The sequence below is a fragment of the Alexandromys fortis genome, unplaced genomic scaffold, assembly GCF_014885135.2.
Source record: "Alexandromys fortis isolate MF-2015 unplaced genomic scaffold, M_Fortis_MF-2015_v1.1 scaffold_128, whole genome shotgun sequence".
In the NCBI taxonomy this organism is placed as follows: Eukaryota; Metazoa; Chordata; class Mammalia; order Rodentia; family Cricetidae; genus Alexandromys; species Alexandromys fortis.
In genome coordinates, this window is record NW_026068012.1 from 2,346,191 (window position 1) to 2,367,739 (window position 21,549).

Genomic DNA, 21,549 nt, shown 5'->3' on the forward strand with positions numbered 1-21,549 from the left:
GGAGGGAGGGAGGGAGGGAGGAAGGAAGGCTCCTCAACCAAAACTGTCACAGAGCCTAGCTGTGACATGGGAAGAGATGCCTTATAGAAACCAATGTGACCACAAAAAAGACACAAAAGCTATTGTCTGGTTTGAATGAACTCAAACAGAAAGCACAGGAGTAGGGTGTGTGTGTGTGTGTGTGTGTGTGTGTGTGTGTGTGTGTGTGTGTGTGTGTGTATGAGTGTGTGAAAGAGACAGAGAGAAAGAAAGACCATGATTTTAATAAGAGTCACATCAAAGTTCTCCATGCACATAGCAACATCTGGCTTGTGGAATGAAGTATGTCATTTGCAACAGCAGACACAGCAAAGAAACGAACATGGGAAAACACTTGGCACTCCAGCTGGAAATGAAGCAGCATGGAAATAAACGAGACAACTGCATGTCTAGCTCTTCAATGTTAATTAGGACAATCATTACACAAAAAAATGAGTATTCAATTTCTTTAGCTAGTTGATTTAAAAAAAAAAAAATAGGACCTTACTAACTGTAGTCCTGGCTGTCCTGGAACGCACTATGTAAACCAAGTTGTCCTCAAACTCAGATCTACCTGCCTCTGCCACCTGAGTGCTGAGATTAAAAGGTGTGTGCCACCATACCCAGATGATACTTGATTTTTTTTTTGAACAGATCTCCTTTCCAAATCCTAGTTAATCTACTTTTCCCCTTAAAAGAGCTTATCATATTTTTCCTCTCTATTCCAAGAAAACAACACTATCTGTACCTGGACTTCACAATCACATGAAGAATACTCTTTCTTAGTCAAGCATTCAATCCACATTAAAATGCAACCGTCAGAGATACCTTATCCTCCAAGCTGTATTCACCCACTACAGCTACAACTGCTGCTCTACCTTACAGTCACATCACATCCTTGGATTCCCAAGAAAATGAACGGACACACAAGTCAGGCCAGTGTCCTGCAAAGCCCGCAGACACAGATGCCCTACCTCCTTTCTCGTGGGAGTCCACATCTTACTCCATCTGAGAATTTAGTTCCAGCAGCAACACTCAACTAGACATTCCTGGATTTAATGATTGTCCCCTTTCTTTATAAACCAAACTAAGTCATCTCATAAAATATGCAGTATCACCATATAACTTTAAGGCAGAAGCTGTAATCCAGATGATATTTGGTTTTGAACACAGAACACACAAACCAGTTTGCCATGCAGAGGACTTACCCTTCTCCTTCCAGAAGATGTTTTAGGGAGATCACTATCGTCCTAGGATAAACCAGAGCACCTTACTATGGAGTTCTCACCAGAAATCATCATCTGAGCAAAAGTGTACCAGAGACATCACTTAACCATGAACATTCTCATCAAGCACCCTACTGCCATAGCTAACTGGAACATACCACAAAAGCTGGTACTAGATGACCTACATTTTCTAGTCTCGCTTTGAAATCATTGCATTATAAATTGAAAACGTCATACCAATTCATCGGCATTCTGGTCATCATTTTCCGATGTGTTAGACAGTTCTGATATATTTGTACAATCTTGATTCCTAAAAGTTAAAATTTTCACAGTTAGTCACATGGATAAGTCCTCCTCACAAGCACTCACTGCATGTGAAAATGCAGACAGCTCCCCAGGCTAGACACACCCAACTTTAAACATGACACACGACTGTAACCAGTCCTCTATGGAAAAAATGGACTTCAATATTCTAATTTAGAATAATGATAATTTAAGCGTTCAAAATCAAGTTGGTAACACAGAAATAATGATACTCTAAGTGGCTTTTTCAGGATGAACACAGCATGATTTCTCCTAGGTATTAGCAGAGTAAAACTGATATAGCAAATACCATGAGAAAAGGAGATTTAAGACAGAAGAGAAAGGAAACAAACCAAACCAACCATCTAAATGTCAGGGAATAAACAGAGGAAAGAATGCTGAAAGGAAGCCCGAAAGAAATGACAACCCGGGCACGCTGCCTCTGGAGGCAGAGAAAACAATCCTGGAGGAGGCCAGCATCCACACCTTAGACTGCTAACTGTGGCACTGCTGTCTGCTCACGCAACTTCCTTGTGTTTTCACACAAGACCGGATATGTTCAGGGTTGGTATAGCCTTAGACTTAAGGAGTCTTTCAAAGAATTTGTAAAGACAAGACACATGGGAAGAAAATTTATTCTCTCATGAGAAGACTGAAGTTGGGTTATCTGTCCACACACAAAAATATGACATCTCTAAAAGAACTCAGGTCTCAATTCCCACGTCAGTATTCACAGAATTTCAAATAAATTTGCAAAATAAGTAAATGTACAGACTATTTATACAAGTCTACTTTCACAGAGTACAATCAAAATGAATTCAACTTTAACCTAGTCATTAAAAGATGCCTGGAAAACCTACAGTCTACAAAATTAAGTGACCAACATTTCAGAAAAACAAAGAGTCAAGAAAACTTAGAAGACGATGAAAACAACAAAGCAAACCAACACTGAAATGCACCAGCGAGTCTAGATTTGACTCTGAAACACAAGGCATTGGCGTACAAACTACTAAAACACTGGAAACTGACACGACTGGACAGGGTTAATTACCTAACACTTTATACCACAGCTATGTTCACAAGTAACTGGATATTAGCCACACAGTAGTATAAAACACTTCACATTTGCTGAAGAGATGAACCTCAGTTTAAAGCACAGACTGCTCTTGCAGAAGAACAGAAGAACTGAGTTCAATTTCCAGCAGCCACATAATGGGCTCACAATCCAAGGGATTCGATGTTGTCTTTCTGCATCAGACACCAGGCATACACGTGTATATATATACACACACATACATGCCGATAAAACAATAATGAAAGGGAGCTGGAGAGATGGCTCAGTGGTTAAGAGCGTTGCCTGCTCTTCCAAAGGTCCTGAGTTCAATTCCCAGCAACCACATGGTGACTCACAACCATCTGTAAAGAGGTCTGGTGCCCTCTTCTGGCCTGCAGACATACACACAGACAGAATATTGTATACATAATAAATAAATATTTAAAAAAAACATTGATGAAATTGTTTTAATTACTTTAGATTTTTAGATACATAAAGGCTGGGGCTGGAGAGATGGCTCAGTGGTAGTAAACACTGGCTGGGTTTTACATCCCCAGCACCAACATGGAGGTAACTGCTCTCTGGAACTCTGGTTGCATGGAGATCCCACACCCTTTTCTGGCCTCCTAGGGCACCAGGCACACAAGTGTACATACATATAAGCTGGCAAAATACCCATACACTTAATGAAGTATTAAAGACTAAAACTGAATTGTTCACATTCCTTTATTGAAAGTATGCAAGAAAATGTTCCCTCAAGTAAAACCTCAGATGGGAAGAATTCAGGCAATAAACATGGGACATTATAAAAACACAGTATATCGAAAAAATCACTTTCCCACCACACATGAGATTACTTACTTAATAAATTTCAGAAGCAGGTCGGTTATTTTTTTAGCTGACCTTGCAATTACACTTTCTGGTTCATTAAACGTTCTTGCATTATGCTCTATATATCGGACTTCCCAAATCAATGCAGATAACCGCCTCAAAAAGAAAAGTACCATTACTTAAAAGGAAAATAAAATCTAGCAAAGTTAGTCTAGTAAATGAGACATATCTTCAGACAGCACTAGTGAAAAGTCACACTAAATAACCTCACGCTCTCAACTCAGTCATTAGTTACAAGATCTAATTTAAATAAACCACCTCAATCACTTTATCTCACACACGCGCATGTGCGCACACACACGCACACACACACATACATACATACACACACACACATACACACGCGCACACACACACGCACACACACACACACACCCCATCCTTTCCGCCATGCCTATCAATACCTTGCGAAGCTGTCAAAACCCAACAAACAGAGCTGGGAAGTGGCTCCACAGGTACAATAGCTTGAGGATTAGGTTCTGCAGGAACCATGTGAAAAGGAAGTGAGCACCCGAGGAAATAAATGCAGCTCCCAAGAGTGCTGTGGGAACTCCTTCAGCCAATAATCTTTAAGATACCAGCCCACTTTGGGCGTGGTCTCATGTACTATACTTGTAGACGCAAAAATGTGCACAGTCCCTTTTTCAGCTGGATTCGGTTCCCAGTGCACGCAGAGGACTGCAGATCGCTTACCCTTACTGTGAGTTTATCCAAAATAAATAAACCTTTGTTGTACTGCATTCTGGGCAATTTTGTAACACTTTGATACTACTACACAAGAGCTCACTGGGCAGTCAGCTTATCCAGGTCTCTCAGAGACTCAGCATCAAGGGAGCACAGCAAAAAGTGCCAGAGGAATATCCTGGACATTCTCCACATGCCAACAGCACCCACCACAGGCCCTCCCCACACACACGCAGACTGAGGAAAATGTGTTCAACACCAACTCTGAGTCAGTTTCATTACTAATTGGTTTCTAGCTTAAACACACATGACTAATGATAATTCCACTATAAATGTGGAATAATTATGTTCAACAGTATTTCCATCAAAGGATCATAAAAATTTAAATAGTATCAATTACTGTAAAAACAATGGGCTGGAGAGATGGCTCAGTGGTTAAGAGCACCGCCTGCTCTTCCAAAGGTCCTGAGTTCAATTCCGAGCAACCACATGATGGCTCATAACCATCTGTAATGAGATCTGGTGCCCTCTTCTGGCCTGCAGGCAGAGCACTGAGAATACCGTATACATAATAAATAAACAAATCTTTAAAAAAATTACAAAGAAGTGATTTTAAAATTAACAATAATTTTAAAAATCGACAACAAAAAGTTGCTATCTCTGAGAAATAAGCTTTGCTCAGACAAAGAAGTAGATTACTAACTCATGAAATATACTACTTTAAAATGTAGCAGTGTTAATATTTAACTCCGTGAAAAGGGGGCAAAATTCAACGCAGTCCAATTGGGGCTACCTCAAGATAAGCACTCTTACAGATCTTGTATTACTTTCCTTTTATTCTGGTAATGTGGGATTCCCATGTTTTATTACCACTGGTTAATAAAGAAGCTGCTTTGGCCCACAGCAGGGCAGAACAGAGCCAGGAGGGAAAACTAAACTAAATGCAGAGAGAAGTGAGGCGGAGTCAGGAGACACCTTACAGCCGCCCAAAAAGCAAGATGTAAGGGTGACCACGAGCCTGTGGTAAAATAGAAAATATAGAAATGGGTTAATTTTAGATGTAAGAGCTAGCTAGGAATACGCCTGAGCCAATGACCAAACAGTGTTGCAAGTAATATAGTTTTTATGTGATTATTCAGGTCTGGGTGGCCAGAAACGATAGCACGGGCTCCATTTACATTTCCGTGCTCTGTCTGCATGTACACCTGCAGACCAGAAGAGGGCACCAGACTTCAGTACAGGTGGTTGTGAGCCACCATGTGGCTGCTGGGAAGTGAACTCAGGACCTCTGAAAGCACAACCAGCGCTCTTAAACGCTGAACCATCTCTCCAGTCCTTTCCTTTTATTTCAAAGTAGGCTTTGTATCACAAAGCAATATGTATCTAAATTTCTATCTACATTATCATAAAAATGTGAATTATATTGTTTTCGTAAGCCTTTACCATCTTTAGTTCATGGTTATGAATGAAGCTGTGACTTAACTACAGAGTGATTCAACAGTTAATAGCACTGGCTGCTCTTGCACTCAATATCTGGAAATAACCACCTTTAAATACAGCTCCAGGAGATGGAACTCTTCTAGACTCCAAGGAAATCTGTATGCACAAGGACATACATACATACATGCATATACACACAGACAGAAAAAAATGAAGCTTAGAAAAATTAAGTTCTAGTAGCTCATGCATTTAGAATTTGACAGGCTGAGAAAAACCAGGATCAGATTTCTAACACACGCACATGAATGAAGCTTGGTATATCATATGATGCCTGACTACCCAACATTTGTCATTCACCCAAAGACATAACAAGCAACAACAGGAAATTATGTTCACCAGCACCGAAAACTCACATAGTAACCATCTGCAAGCTGTACCTCTCATTCATTCTGGTTACTATGTCCTAAGAGCTCTTCATGATATTTTGAAAGGGGTGCTCTACTAACCTATAAAATCGATTAACAAGTCTCATTCGAATTGTGTAAAGATCAGTTGGATAGGCCACCACTGTGCAGTACTTTGGATATGTACATAGATCCACCGGGCCTGCAAAAGCTGCTGCTATATCTGTAAAAGACAAAATTCTAAGCTTTTAAACAGTAAGTTCATTACCTATAGATGATAATTAGCTTTAAAAAAACAAACCATTCCTAAGAGAGAACGCCATTTCATATGACATTGTGTGAAGAGAGCCAGCCAGTGACTCACCGAGGTTTAGGAGCTGGTCTATTCCACTGATGATGCGCTCACACTCCTCATCTCTTGACTTCCGGCCCCATTCGCCATCTTGTGGTTTGTAAAGCAATTTCTCTAGCTCATCTGAAGTGACAGAGATACTTGCTCCCAATTCTTCTGGTGGATCAACTATGATGAATTCCATTTTAAAGAAAATTAAAGAAGAGGTACAGGGGGGATCAACCTCTAACAATGCAATCCGTACTATATACACAAGCTCAACTGGAAAAGATCATTAACTAAAGTACTTCTATGGACAAAAGAAGAACTCAACCCTTCAACATTCTGAGTTGTTTACAGAGATTACAAAACTGCTTGAATTGAGGTGTAAGCACTATGACCCGGATAAAGACTAGAGACCATCTTCAGGGCCTCAGTCTATTCCTTCCAAATGTAAAGTTCCATGTACCACTGGGGCTGGAGAGATGGCTCAGCATTTACCAGCACTGGCTGCTCTTCCAAAGGTCCTGAGTTCAATTCCCAGTAATCACATGGTGGCTGGCAACCATAAATAGTGAGATCTAGTGCCCTTTTCTGGAATGCGGACATACATGGAGGCAGAACACTGTATACGTAATAAATAAATAAATCTTAAAAATAAATAAAAACTGAGCCAGGTGGTGGTAGTGTTCACCTTTAATCCGAGAACTCAGGAAATGGATCTATGAGTTCAAGGTCAGCCTGGTCTACAGAGCCAGTTCCAGGACAGCCAGGGCTACACAGAGACCCCCTGTGAGGAAACATCCCCCCCCAACTAAAAAAAACAAAAACAAAAACAAAAACCGGGTGGGTGGGAAAAAAGGGAGGGAAAAGTGTGCTGGCGATAAAGTGGGTCATGTGACAGATGAACTGCTAAGACACCTATAATAAATACAATCTCCAAGACCAAAAGAAAACAAACCGGTATCAAACAGTTTGATACTAGCAAAGCTCTCAGACTGTGGTAACTTCAGGACATTTATGAGTAGACAAAAGCGTGTCCCATTATGTGCATAAGTGAGAAACATTGAAAGAAAAATAATTTCAGAACTTATGACCAATATGTACCATTGTCAGGAATTGGCTCCATGTCCCATGGGCTAAGCTTTTCAATTTCAGTATTGTCCCACCTGTTTAACAAACAGGAAGCATTAGTTTCCTTTCCCAAAAACAAACCGTACAGAATAGCAAGACATCACAAAAGAAAATTAGTCTAACTGCAAGAATTACGTTTCCAACATTAGTATTAAAAAATTGAAAAAGGCCAGGTGGTAGCAGCACACACCTTTTTAAATCTGCATTAGGGAGGCAGAGGCAGGTGGATCTCTTAGTTCGAGTCCAGCCTGGTCTACAACAGGGATTCCAGTTTGTTTGTTTCAAAACAAACAAAGTATAGCCAGGTATAGTGGTACATGTTATTAACTTCAGCACCTGGAAGGCAAAGGCAGGCAGATCTCGAATTTGAGGGCCAGCCTGGTCTACATAGCAAGTTCTAGAATAGGAAGGATGACAGATAGACCCTATCTCAAAAAAAGAAAAAAAAAATGTTTATGCGAGGGGCTAAAGAGATAGCTCAGGGGTTAGGGGCACTGGGTGCTCTAACAGAGTACAAATGTTCGGTTCCCAGCTACACTATCTGCAAATCCAATTCTGAAGGATCTGACGCCCTTTTCTGGCCTCTGAAAGGTACCAGTCATGTATATGGTACATGCAGGCAAAATATCCACACGGAAAAATTACTAATTTAAGGCTTACTAAAATATCAGAACTCCTAAGCAACCTGCCCTCAGAGTAAGGGAAGCACAGTCAGTGTTACAGCTTGAACGCCAGACTTTTTTATCCTATAGGCAGCTAGTGGGTGAGGTGAAGGTTTTTGTGAATATTAATACAGTACCAATGCTGACCTGTGTCTCGGGAATATTAGACAGCAGCAACAGGTGTGTTGCAGGTCTCAGAGACATACTGGAGGTCACTGACTCAATGGCGCAAAATACACATACCCTAAATCATGTCAGTCACACGGTGATCTGAATCAGCAAACAGTTTCTCTCTGTATACAAACCTTACAACGTAACACTGGAAATGACTGTCAGGATACTGCGGTTGATACGGCTCTTGACTCAGCACAGTTCCAAACCACCAAGCATCATCAATAATAGATCGAAATCTGTCACCTAGAAGAGAAGTGATCAAGTCTGAGGTGTGCGTCTGCTACCATTATGGACACCTTCTACCTATGAAATATCATAATACACGAAGAACAGAGATCAAGTGCAAAGTTTAAGAAATTCAAAGTCCTTAGCCTTCTGGGAATATCAGAGAGGGTGCTAAGTCCCTGTGCTCGACCAACATGGTGAGAGACAGACAGACAGACAGACAGACAGACAGACAGACAGACAGAGAGAGATCTCTTTGATGTCAGGCCTACATAGTAGCCTTGTATCCAAAAAGAAAGAGAAGAAAATAATGTTGTGGTATGCCGCAGTACTTTGGTCAAGTGACACATCCTTAGGGGACGGATCCAAAGTACTTGCTTGCTCAGTAGACCAGGCTGGCCTCAAACTCAGAGATCTGCCTGCCTCTTCCTCCCAAGTGCTGGGATTAAAGGTGTGTGCTACAACCACTCAGTTTACACAATATTTTGCATTTTTCTTTTTCTTGGAGATAGGGTCTCACTATGAATAGCCCTGGCTGTCCTGGAACTCACTCTGTAGACCAGCCTGGCTTTGAATTCACAGAGATCCGCCTGCCTCTCTGAGTGTTGCAATTATAGGCACACACTACCAACATTCAGCCCTGTAATTTTTTTTTTTTTTTTTTTGGTTTTTTGAGACAGGGTTTCTCTGTGGCTTTGGAGCCTGTCCTGGTACTAGCTCTTGTAGACCAGGCTGGTCTCGAACTCACAGAGATCCGCCGGCCTCTGCCTCCCGAGTGCTGGGATTAAAGGTGTGTGCTACAACCACTCAGTTTACACAATATTTTGCATTTTTCTTTTTCTTGGAGATAGGGTCTCACTATGAATAGCCCTGGCTGTCCTGGAACTCACTCTGTAGACCAGCCTGGCTTTGAATTCACAGAGATCCGCCTGCCTCTCTGAGTGTTGCAATTATAGGCACACACTACCAACATTCAGCCCTGTAATTTTTTTTTTTTTTTTTTTTGGTTTTTTGAGACAGGGTTTCTCTGTGGCTTTGGAGCCTGTCCTGGTACTAGCTCTGTAGACCAGACTGGTCTCAAACTCACAGAGATCTACCTGCCTCTGCCTCCCGAGTGCTGGGATTAAAGGCATGCACCACCATCGCCCGGCCAAAACTTAATTTTTAAATTAAAAATTAAAGAAATATATTGGGGGCTGGAGAGATGGCTCAGAGGTTAAGAGCATTGCCTGCTCTTCCAAAGGTCCTGAGTTCAATTCCCAGCAACCACATGGTGGCTCACAACCATCTGTAATGGGGTCTGGTGCCCTCATCTGGCCTGCAGGCATACACACAGACAGAATATTGTATACATAATAAGTAAATAAATATTTAAAAAAAAAAAAGAATAGTGATGTGGTATCTGATATTCGGTATCTGTGAAAGAGTCAATCGACCCCAAAGAGGCTGTGACCACAGGCTGAGAATCGCTGTTTTAACTCCTATAAAAGAACAACTTACACAAGCATTACGTCAAGGACAATTACACATGAGCCAGTGTGGTGCTGCACACCTTAATCACAGCCCTCAAGAGGCAGAAACAAAGGCAGGTAGAGCTCTTTGAGCTCCAGGACAACCAGAGCTCCAAAGACAGACCCTGCCTCTAAAATATCAATATTATTAATACATAACAGAACAATGATTCCCAAACACCATAAGCAGAAGCAGTATTGCAAGGCTAAAATCTACACAAAATAGGTACCGATCAGCACAAGTACTAAGCCAATATATTTAAAGGCCACTTATGCTTCCAGAGATTGTGTAAACTGTAGTTAAAAGTGCTCTATCTAAAGAGCAGCTCAATGGTTTAGTACTATACAGATTTCAGTAAGGACAGACTTACAAGGCTGCCAGTTTCTCTGTCTTGCTTCATCATAAAATTGACGCAACACAAGGAAATCGATAACATCTGGCATATCATGATATCTAAAAGAAAATTGAAAATTACCACAGTAGAAAGCAACAGTGTTCAAAAGGCACAAGCACTCTGTCATTTCAAGCTCCTGAGGACGTGTGCACACAAGGGTGGAGTGTCATCATCCCCAAATGCCACCACCAGTCCTCCTGACAGGCTGTCACTGGTCTGCAGCTTGCCAGCAGGCTGGATTCGCTGACCAGTGAGTACCAAGCACCTGTCTCTTTCTGCCCAGCACTGGGGACCTCAGACTTTCTAGCTGGGCCATCCTCCCAGGCCCGTCTAACTTATGTAGAGAAGATAACAAAGGACTAGAGACGGCTCAGTTAGCAAATGTGCTTTCAGGGCAATGTAAGGATCTGAGTTCTGACGGCCTGTATCCATGCACAAGCCAGTTGTGCCACGTGCCTATCATCCAAACACTAGGAAGGTAGAGATAGGCAGGTTCCTACCCAAACAGTGAGTTGCAGGTTTAGTGAGTACCCTCTCTTCTTTTTCAGTCTCCAAACAGCACAGTGCAGTGTGTCCTCAACTTAAATCAGTACATCTACTACTCCCGTGTAACCAATCCCCGCTTAGGCTCTAATCTGCCTGGGTGAGCATTGTGGAAGTCACTCACACAGCAAACCCCTTCCTTAACTGCTCCCTGGCAGACCTGTCCATGGGTCTACATGCATGATGCAGCTAAAGGGGAATGGCCTACTAATCAGCAAAATGTAAAATCTACATTTAAGTAATTCCACAGAAATATAATACATACCTAATGGAGAAAGATTTATCTGTAAGTCTACCAGTTGCCGGATCTATAAATGCTAATTTGAGGCAACAGAGCGTTGGTGGTCCAACCTCATATCTTATGCCAACTATTTTGACCAACTCTTGATCCTGTAAGAAACATTTATTTAGAAATTTTATTTTCTTTCTTAAACGTCAATTTATCACTCCTGCACTTCTCTATGTACTACTGCTAGACTAGCCAGCTCCTAACCTGGGATTACAGACACAGTGTAATTTGCCAGTGACTGCAATTATCCTTCCCCTCTCCAGATGACAGACATCTCACACATAATAAGCCCTCACCATCTGCCCCCGCACGATCATTTTACAGAAACCATGCACTAGGCTCTAACAACGGCCTACCCTGAGATCCATTTTCCTCCACGGCTCCTTATTAGGGTTCAGCTCATAGATGTTATTTCTTCTGACAGCTTCAATGTAAGCTTCATGACCCTGACGGAAGTATATCACCTGCAAAGGGAAGCGTTTGTTTACTAGGAAGTCACGGAGCAGCAAGAGCTTGGCTTTCCCGCACACTCTCTGGGCGGCCTCTGCTCTCACCTCGTCACCCATCTGAGGAACAAAGGGAGACTTGCGAAGTGCCGTGTCAGTTATCCAAACAGGAGGGTGAAACTCGTACAAATGCTCCGCATCTGCTAGCTCTGCTGGAGTCGTCCTTCGCAAACTCTGCCAAGAGGAGACAATAAAGCCTGGTATAAAAGGGGCAAGATACGCTATTTAATTGAAAAACAAATACTTCACTATTCAAAGTCATTTTGTCTGGCTCAATACACAAGCATGTACTGCCTTCTAAAAAATTATGAAAAGTGCCTGGCTCTAGTCCTCCACTTACCTGTAGCTTCTAAAATCACTGTGGAGCTACCTAAACCCAGCCTAGGGCTCCCTCATCCCCATGCCCTTATGTCACACTAAACATCTTCTAGGCACAAGCTATTCTGAGATTCCACTCTGAATTTGAACACAGCCTAGTAATAATTAAGAATCTCCTTTTGTATTTTAGAATTGAGAGATTTTATGTATCCCAAAATGGACTTGGACTCAGTACATAGCTAAGCTAAGGGTGACCCTAAACTTCTCATCTTCCCACCTTCACCTCCTGCGCTGGGGTTACAGGAATGTCAACACTATGCCTACCCCATGTGTGCTAGAGATAGAACTAGGGGTTCAAGCACGGTAGGTAAACAAGGGACCAACTGAACTTCTTCTCTTGTAAGATTTTCAAGCCTGGTGCTTCTTCAAAACAAGTTCTCCATACTTCTCTTATTGAGCTCAGCTGAGACTCAGTAACTCACTCTGCCAACAAAGAGGCCTAAATCAACAGTATGCAGCTTGGGGCACAGAAGCATTAAGGTGTAACTTTGGTTTTACTATTGGATAGTGGCTCAGGGGAAGGTCAGACAGCATGTTGTCAGGATATCCAAGCAGCTCGCTGAGGGGACTAGGTTCCTGTAACTCAGGAACCTACATTCCAGACCCAAAGTACGAAATACTCATTCTTACACTTAAGTGAAATCTTACACCTAAGGGAATCTGTTACACAGAAAGAAAAAACAAAAACAAAACTTGACATCTTTAAATGATGACAATGGCATGAACTAAAGAAATAAAGCATTACTACAGACATAAGATGAAGACATGTATATAAAATAGAATGTGTCAAGAAGAGCTGGGCAGTAATGGCACACAGTGCACACCTTTAACCCCAGCACTTGAGACACAAAGGATGTCAGATCTCTTGAGTTTGAGAGGAGCCTGGGCTACAGAGTGACAGTTCCAGGACAGTCAGGACTACTACACACAGAAACCACTGTGGGGGAGGGGACACAATACAACAAAAAAACTAAAACCAAAACAAACAAACACAACAAGAGGCAGGAGAAAGGTATGTTCAAAATACATCAACTTTATTCCTGGTAGCAAAGTCAGGCTCTAAACTATATTAACACTACTCAGGACAGCAGAACCTTACTTCTTCCAGCACGTTTCTCTTTACTCCTCCTTTGCAACAGACACCAGACAGCTATAAAAGGGATAAAACGTTTGTTCACAAGAATAAAGCTCAAGGAAAGGTGAACTAAAGACAAGAGCCAGGCCGGAGCCGGGAAGCAGTGGAGCTCTGTTGAAGAAGGCAGGCTCTGTGGAGAGAGTGACTTTGCACACCCTTCATGCTTCACTGAAGCAGTGCAGAGGTTTGAGGTTTGAGGGCCTGGGTTCAATCCCAGCACCAAGAGAAAAGAGAACTATAGAAAAAGACAAGTAGTGCAAACAAGCAAAACCACAAAGAAAACACAGCGTATGAAGAGAGGCACACAGTATCTTTAGGTTTGTTTTTCCTACCTCCCTTTTAGGCTTGCTTTCTTTCCTTCTTTTCCGCCTTCTCTTTGGAGGAGATATGTTCTCCTCAGACATCTCATCCTCTGAACTACTACAGAACCGGGTTACCCGGCGGCGACACGACATCCTTAATGGAGGCTGCAAGTTGATTCCTGTGTCAGCTGTCCAATCAGAGTACCGAGACGAAGAGTCACTGCAAGAACACAACGTTTTAAATTGCACAGGACCAGAATGGAAGCATAACAGCAAGTTCAGAGTAGACCCAGAGGGAATGAAGGGTGAGCATGGAGAGAGGAAAATGAAGGGCCTAGGTGAAATGTAAACATCCTGCTCACACTACCAGCAAAGACCAACAGACCACAGATCACAACCAAGATGGAGAAAGAAATTTTCACCAGGGCTAAAGAGATGGTTCCACCGGATACTCTTCCAGGACCAGGGTTCAATTCCCAGCACCTACATGGTGGCTCACAGCTGTTAGGGACTTCGGTTCCTGGAGATTTAATGCCATCTTCTGGCCTCCTTAGGTAATAGACACACACATGGTGCCCAGACACACATTCAGGGAAGAAACTTACACATAAAATGAAGGAAGAAAGTAGGGGAGGGAGGGAGGGAGGGAAGGAGGGAGGGAGGGAAAGGGAAGGGGAAACGAAGAAAAAGACAGAAAAGAAAGATTGATTTACCAACAATGAGAAGAAGGTAAGCACTTGGAATGGTTTTTATTTTTGTTTTTTGAGACAAGGTTTCTCTTTATCTCTGGCTATCTTGAAACTCAGGCTGACCTCAAACTCAGAGAGATCCGCCTGCCTCTGCCTTGGAGTGCTGGGATTAAAACTGCGTCACCACTGCCTAGCATTAGAATGTTTTTGTTTAACAGCAACCTAAGCTAACTCTTAAGGGAGCTTCTAATTTTTTTTGTGCCTGGCAATTACTCTACCATCAGAGCAACATCTCCAGCCTTTTTATTTGGCAAGTACCCTCTGAATGAGAACTGATGAAAAGTCAGGACTACAGCCAAGTGATAACTTCCCTCTCAGAAAGCAAAGCAGTGCTAAAATGTATTACAGAGAACCTAGAGCCCCAGCGCCTCCAAGACACTGGTAGATACTGGTTCCTAAATTCCACGTTGCATAACAAGCCACCAATGGAGACACCAAGGGAAGCAACTCAATCCCAAAAAGAAAGTGATAGATTCTTCCAAAGGGCTAACCCTCTGACATGCTACGAATGCAGCAAAGGGTTAGCAAGAGCTGCACCCTGGGAGTGTAAACAAGTCAGAGCAGAAAAGTAGGCCTGTAAGAGAAGCTCTCAGCCCACACAGCTTCACCACACAGCAAGAGATGAGGACTCTGCTACACCTCAAGTGCTTCACAACGGAATCAGTTTTGTTTCCGAGACAGGGTTGTCTCTGTGTAATAATTCTTGCTGTCCTAGAATTTGCTTTGTAGACCAGGTTGGCCTGAAACTCAGAGATCTGCCTGTCTCTGTCTCCTGAGTACTGGGATTAAAGGTGTGGTCCACCACCGCCTGGCTATAGATAATATTTTATGTTATGGATGCTGCACAATTCACAGAACGTTTTAAAGGAAAAATGCACCATACAAAAAGGCACAGAACGCTAGATGACCTGTGTACTATGGTTATGGGAAAGCATCTGGGCATGACTAAAAAGTCTGTGTAAAGTAATATGAGAAAAATGGAGGCTTAAAATCATACTGAAACCTGTGTCCTAATTAAAGACATTCTAAAACATTTAGTAATAAATACATAAGGTTGCACACACACTTGGATTGAACACTCATTTTAAATGTGGCCTGTGGTTAAGTTAACATCTTCAGTATGCACTCCAGAGCTAGTCTAGCGTTAACCAGAATCAACAGAGTTTGGACCCGAGACGAAAAGGAGGGCGGTACCTTGAGCTGTCACTGTCGCTCTCACTCCCTCGTTCACTTCTCCACTCGTCCTCTGAGGACCCAGAGCCTTCACTCTGATCACAGGACGTCTCCTAGGTTGGGAAGAAGGGAAAAGACAAATTTGTGTGTCATGAAACTGCTGACATCCCACAAGACTAGCATGAGACTAACAAACTAAATTGGTAGAAATTAACTAGATAATAAAACACAGAAGGCACGCCACTTTTACTAAACCACTGAAGGGCTTTGTGAGAGGAGGTCTGGTAGTTCAAACTGGCCTCCAACTCACGGAGTAGCAGAGAATGGTTTTAGACTCCTGACATTGCTGGAGTCACGGGTACACATCGCCAGGCAGGGCTTCTATTTCTTTTTATTTTATGTGCACTAGTGTTTTGCCATGGATGTCAGGTCCCCTGAAACCAGAACTTCAGACAGTTGTGAGCTGCTGTGTGGGTGCTAGGAATTGAATCCAGGTCCTCTCGAAGAGCAGTCAAGTGCTCTTAACCACTGAGCCATCTCTCCATCCCCAGGCCTAGCTTCTAAATCCTTATTTTTATCAAGGTATTTTCCAAAGAGGATTTGTGACAGTCACCATGGTCAGGGAAATAATGGACCATGATCTGGGCTCTGTGATTTGGACTGAGGTAATCTGGGTGCTGTCTGATTTTAACCCTCGAGACGAGATGACCAGTAGCTTTCCCATTATGTCTCCCTACTAACAAAGCCACTATTAGATGCTTTCCCACTTGAAAACCGACTGTTTTCCCTACTGCTCCGCTTCAACAGCTCTTCATGTACACTGAATACAAGAGTTTTTTCTCAAATAGTTTTGCCACTGTGTGGTTTCATCTTTTCATCTCATAACAGTTACCCTTTCTGCAGCAATTCTGAAATTTCAATTCAGTCGCAGTTACTAATGTGCAGACTGCTTGTAAAATAACATTCCTGTCTCTGAAGACACCTCTGTTATATCTTCAGTATCTACAAATTTTAAACTCTTTTTTTTATATTGGCATTCAGAGCTTGTGACTGATTAGAGCTGTTTCTTCTCCCCAGTCAGGATCAGCAATACCAGCACCCACCAGCAGACAGACTGAGGTAACTAACTGCAGGGTGATTTTGGGGAAATGCATACGTCCAGCTATTACACAGCATTCACCCGAACACTGAGCTGTCTGTGCTGGCAACCAGGTGACAACTCATTTGTTTGGGACCATGGTTCCCGGACTGTCTCTTCTTCCCCGGCACCACTGTCTTGAAAACTACACTATAACAAGTCACAATGACAGCTGTGATCAGTCTTTAATTATGTTCTTCTGCAATTTTATGTGAGCTTCCTGGATTTTCCTTCTTTCCATATAATTAATTTAAAAAAAAAAAAAGGGCGGTTTGCCAATATCTACAAAAGTAACTTGATGGGATTTTGACTAGAATCTTACTGAATATAAGACAATGACAGAACATCCCGAAAAGGACGTGAGCCAACAGGATGCACCTTTGTTGCTAGTGAGAGAGCAAACAAGTGTAGTCACTTTCCCTGGATTTCAGAGAAGCACCTGAGGCAGCGGTCTATAAAATTCCCAACAACTTGCACAAAGATGCTTACGGTCTGCACCATAATTCTCAAAACTCATTCACCAAAGTGTTACCTTCAAATAAGGGGAATAATAAACTATCGCAAAAAATAAATGAGCTATCGAGCCAAAAGAAGACGGACAGAATGTGTCAATGTGTGCTACAAACAGCAAGAAGACAACTGAAATGAAAGACAATACAACCTATGGTTCCAACTGATGTCCTAAGAAAGGCTTCAATGTGAAGAGAACCGTATGTGTGATAACCAGATGGGGCACAGGCTCGAAAGTTCCAGGTACTCAAGAGGCTGAAGCAGAGAGGAATACACACAGCTGAAGTCAGTCTGGGCAGCTTTGCTCTGGTTACTGCTGTTTTCACAGGCGGGGGATCTAACTCAGTTGAAGAATGCTGGCCTAGAGCAGGAACCCCTGGATGATATCCTCAACATCACTAAAGCCAGATGAGTTAGTAGCAAAGGGGCAGGCCTGAAATGGCATCCTGAGCCAAGGATGTCAAATGCCAGCATGAGACAAGCCTGGAACACAGCAGATGCTGGCTTTAAAAATCAAACCAACAGAAAAATTTCACAGAGCTGGCAAAATGATTCAATGCATAAAAATACTTAACAAATCTGACAACCTTATTTCAAAGGCCAAGATACACACCCACTGGAAAAACAAAACCACAGAACGCCAAGAATGATTCTCAAGTAATGATTCTCATCTGGTAAAGGACATTCCTAGCCTATATGAATAGCACAGACAGCAGAAAAGTCAATTTAAAAACAAGCTACAAATCAGACTCCAAAGACTGAGAAATACTTTGAAAGTGAAGAAAAGTACCTTTAACTTTCTAGAGATTGGACAGATGAAAATGGAAACCAGAACAGGCCACCCTCTGGCCGTGAGGGAGCATAAGTTGATAGCATAGGGTGTACAGATGTAGAGTTTGAGCTCACAATCAAGGACAGAACATCAAGGGGTTTAGGCATTAGTTGTCCTAGAGATTTGCAGATGAATGCCAGTGATGAACATACAAATAGCTGGAAAGCATAGACAAACCAAATATCCATCAGCTGAGAAACGGAGAAACAAAATAAGGTGTACAGCCATACATTACTATATTTCCAATGTTTTATACATGCAAGTTTTATGTTACATGCTAAAAGGCAGAAAAATCAGCACCAAAGTCACTGTTTGATTCCAGAATACCCAAATGCAGAAACAGGAAACAGGTAACGTAGTGCAGGCTGGAGAAAATGAATACATGGTACTTTAATGATAACAATGTTTATATATTCTTATATCACGTGTGCATGTGATATGTGATTTTGATAAAACTATTATAAAAATCTCAGCCAGGAAATCAGGTGGTGGTAGCCTTTAATCTTAGTACTCTGGAGGCAGAGACAGATGGATCTCTATGAGTTTGAAGCCAGACTAGTCTACAGAATGGGTTTCGGGACAGCCAGAGCTATACAGAGAAACCCCGTCTTGAAAAACCAGAGAAGACAAGACTCTCAGCCAGACATGACAGAAAGTGCTTGTCATGTTAGCATGCAGAAAGGATAAAAGGCAAAGAATAGTAAGGCTAGCCTGGAAACACATTGAGAGCCTACCTCAAACTACGATAGAAACACAAACAGAAAGCCAGTTTAAAGGCTATGTCTGTCATCTCAGACACCTGGTAGAGAGTTGCCTAAGTTCAAAAACTCTAGGCAGCCTCCAAGACACAGCAAAACACAGTTCTTTTCTCTAACATCCAACCAAAAGTCAAAACAAAAACATGTGAAATGTCATCACCATCTATGTGTCACTTTCATATAAATGTGAATTAGATTCAAAGTCAACAATTAATTCAGGCCAGGCAATGATGGCTCATGCCTTCAATTCCAGCAGCCAGAGACAGAGGCAGATGGGTTTCTGCAAGTCAAGGTCAGTGTGGTCTACAAAGCTAGTTCCAGGACAGCCAGAGCCAAAGATATCCTATCTTAAAACCATGCCACCAGAAAAAAAGACTCAGGGAATAAAATGTGCTTGCTGGGGCTGGAGAGAAGGCTCAGAGGTAAAAAGCACTGGCTCTTCTTCCAGAGGTCCTGAGTTCAATTCCCACCAACAACCACATGGTGGCTCACAACCATCTGTAATAAGATCTGGTGCCCTCTTCTGGCCTGCAGGATACATGCAGGAAGAACTCTGTATACATAATAAAAATCTTTTAAGGAAAAAAAAAAAGCATGCTTGCTGTCAGGTACATGTGGTAGACAGGAGGACTCCCTATGCAAGGCCTGCCTGTCAGATCACACTAAGCTGACCTCCCAGTACACTTACTATGTCCAGACCTACCCTGTCTACCATGCCCAGCTCAACACCTAACACCAGAACACAAGCGCACGTTAAGATGGTCTTTACAAAGTGCTTCTACTCACATGTCTGACAGAGCCTGAAGATTCATTTCCAGAAGATAATTCACACCGGCCAGCACTTCTTCTACCATAATTTGCATATTTACGTCTACAAGTTCGTTGTCTAGACTGGGACACTAAAACCACTGAATCTGACTAAAACATAAAGAAACATGAGCATTATCAACAAAATGGGCATTGCATGGAGTTAACTACAAATGGCATGAAAGAAAAAAAGATTAAAAATAACCTTGCTAAATATTGTTTACTCTGAGTTGTTTTTTACTTCTAATTCCTCAGAGAGCTTAAAAAACCCAGTTACTCACCTTTCATATACTAACTTGTAAGTTACCGTGTTACCATTAATGACATAAAGCGACAATGAACAGGGTTTCACAGGCTGGGGTGTGAGTAAGTTGGTAAATACTCACTTAGCAAGTACAACTCTCAGTAAGGTTCAATCCCCAGCATCCCATATACCTGGGGGTACTGGCACACACCTGTGTAATCCCAGCCCTCAAGAGACAGAGGGAGGAGAATTAGCTCACAGTATGTTTGGCTACGCAAGGATAAATATTAAAAAAAAAAAAGGTTTTATATATAGATATATATGGATTCATATTCATATACAGATCCATATCTACATATGGATCACTAATCAACCTTAAACATTATCACAATGTCAATACCTAATAGTTACAAACAGCAGTCAACCAGTAACAACTATTTTCAATGTTTACATGGTAACATAAAGCCTCGTGGTGCAGGAGGTGGAAGCGCTCAAGAGGACTCCGTGGTTATGAGCATGTGCTGATGCGCCACAGACTAGAGCTCGACTCCCAGCACCCACGCCAGGCATTGGTTCAGGTGACCCAACATCTTCTAGTCTCCACACCCATGCCAAGTGTCTTACCACCCTCCTAGAACTGCAGCTGACAAAGTCACATGCAATAAAATAAACTTTTAAAAAAGCTGTCAAAAATTTAAAGTCATTCTTGGCTATACAGCTTATCTGAGACAGAGCTTGGTTAACTGAGACACTATGACCCATCCAACCACCACCACCACCACCGAAAATAAGAAAAAATTCCAGCAACTAAGCTTTAGAGGGCACGAACCAAGACAGTATGTGACTGAGACTGCTGGAGCTCCAAGAGCTCGCATGGCAGCTACACTGGGAAGGGAAGAGAGGGATCCTGACGGACGGTCACTGGACACTGTCAAAGGGTGCTTTAGTGCTACAGAACCGTATACTGAAAATCAACAGTTCTATAATGGTTTTAAGTCCCCAACCACAGACCTCAACCTATTAACACCATATTTTTAAAGAGCAACTGACTTTTTTTTTTTTTTTTGGTTTTTCAAGACAGGGTTTCTCTGTGGTTTTAGAGCCTGTCCTGGAACTAGCTCTGTAGACCAGGCTGGTCTCGAACTCACAGAGATCCACCTGCCTCTGCCTCCCGAGTGCTGGGATTAAAGGCGTGCACCACCACCGCCTGGCGAGCAACTGACATCTTTATACACCACAAAGAACACTGAATGTTAATTTTGTGGTAGGAGAGTCAAAGTACCTTTGGTGAGAGCTGGAAAGACTTCTTTTTCCTCCCTATCACATACAGGTTTCTCTCCTCTTCGCCTTTCTCAATGCGAAAATCTTCCAACCGCCTACAAAATTAAGTATGTGGTTACAGGCTCTGGGACTGATATAAATAGTCAATCACTACAGTTTTAAAAACCACTCATAAACCTTTAAAAGATACATGAAATGATTAAACTCAGAAACGTTCGGCTGGCATAGTGACTCTTTCCATCACATGGAGGCCCTCAAAGTCAAGGCTCACTCAGGCTGTGGAGGTGAGGTCCTACCTGAGACATACCTCAAACTGCCTAGAACTGTACTTTTTTTTTTTTTTACCTTTTAATATCACTAAAAACAAAATCTCAGTGAAACCTACTCACTAAATACAAAAGCATTCATTAACTTGAAGCGGTTCTATCAGGACCACTTCAACAGGATATCCT

General features: G+C 42.2%; 1 protein-coding gene across 4 annotated transcripts in view; it reads right to left on the reverse strand.

Annotated features, from left to right (window-relative positions):
• Brwd1 (bromodomain and WD repeat domain containing 1) overlaps positions 1 to 21,549 on the reverse strand; it is a 79,883-nt gene that overhangs the window by 13,855 nt on the left and 44,479 nt on the right. For 2 of the 4 annotated variants that reach the window (XM_050162064.1, XM_050162061.1), the window contains 15 exons: positions 21,099 to 21,192; positions 19,552 to 19,683; positions 15,549 to 15,640; positions 13,636 to 13,825; positions 11,839 to 11,964; positions 11,641 to 11,748; positions 11,261 to 11,385; positions 10,429 to 10,511; positions 8,453 to 8,564; positions 7,459 to 7,520; positions 6,385 to 6,540; positions 6,123 to 6,243; positions 3,463 to 3,588; positions 1,482 to 1,554; positions 1,227 to 1,268 (listed from right to left, as the gene is read on the reverse strand). In XM_050162064.1, the coding sequence (XP_050018021.1) occupies positions 1,227 to 1,268; positions 1,482 to 1,554; positions 3,463 to 3,588; positions 6,123 to 6,243; positions 6,385 to 6,540; positions 7,459 to 7,520; positions 8,453 to 8,564; positions 10,429 to 10,511; positions 11,261 to 11,385; positions 11,641 to 11,748; positions 11,839 to 11,964; positions 13,636 to 13,825; positions 15,549 to 15,640; positions 19,552 to 19,683; positions 21,099 to 21,192 (1,642 nt within the window). The remainder of the gene's footprint in view (positions 1 to 1,226; positions 1,269 to 1,481; positions 1,555 to 3,462; positions 3,589 to 6,122; positions 6,244 to 6,384; positions 6,541 to 7,458; positions 7,521 to 8,452; positions 8,565 to 10,428; positions 10,512 to 11,260; positions 11,386 to 11,640; positions 11,749 to 11,838; positions 11,965 to 13,635; positions 13,826 to 15,548; positions 15,641 to 19,551; positions 19,684 to 21,098; positions 21,193 to 21,549) is intronic. The other 2 variants (XM_050162063.1, XM_050162062.1) reach the window with 2 other exon arrangements.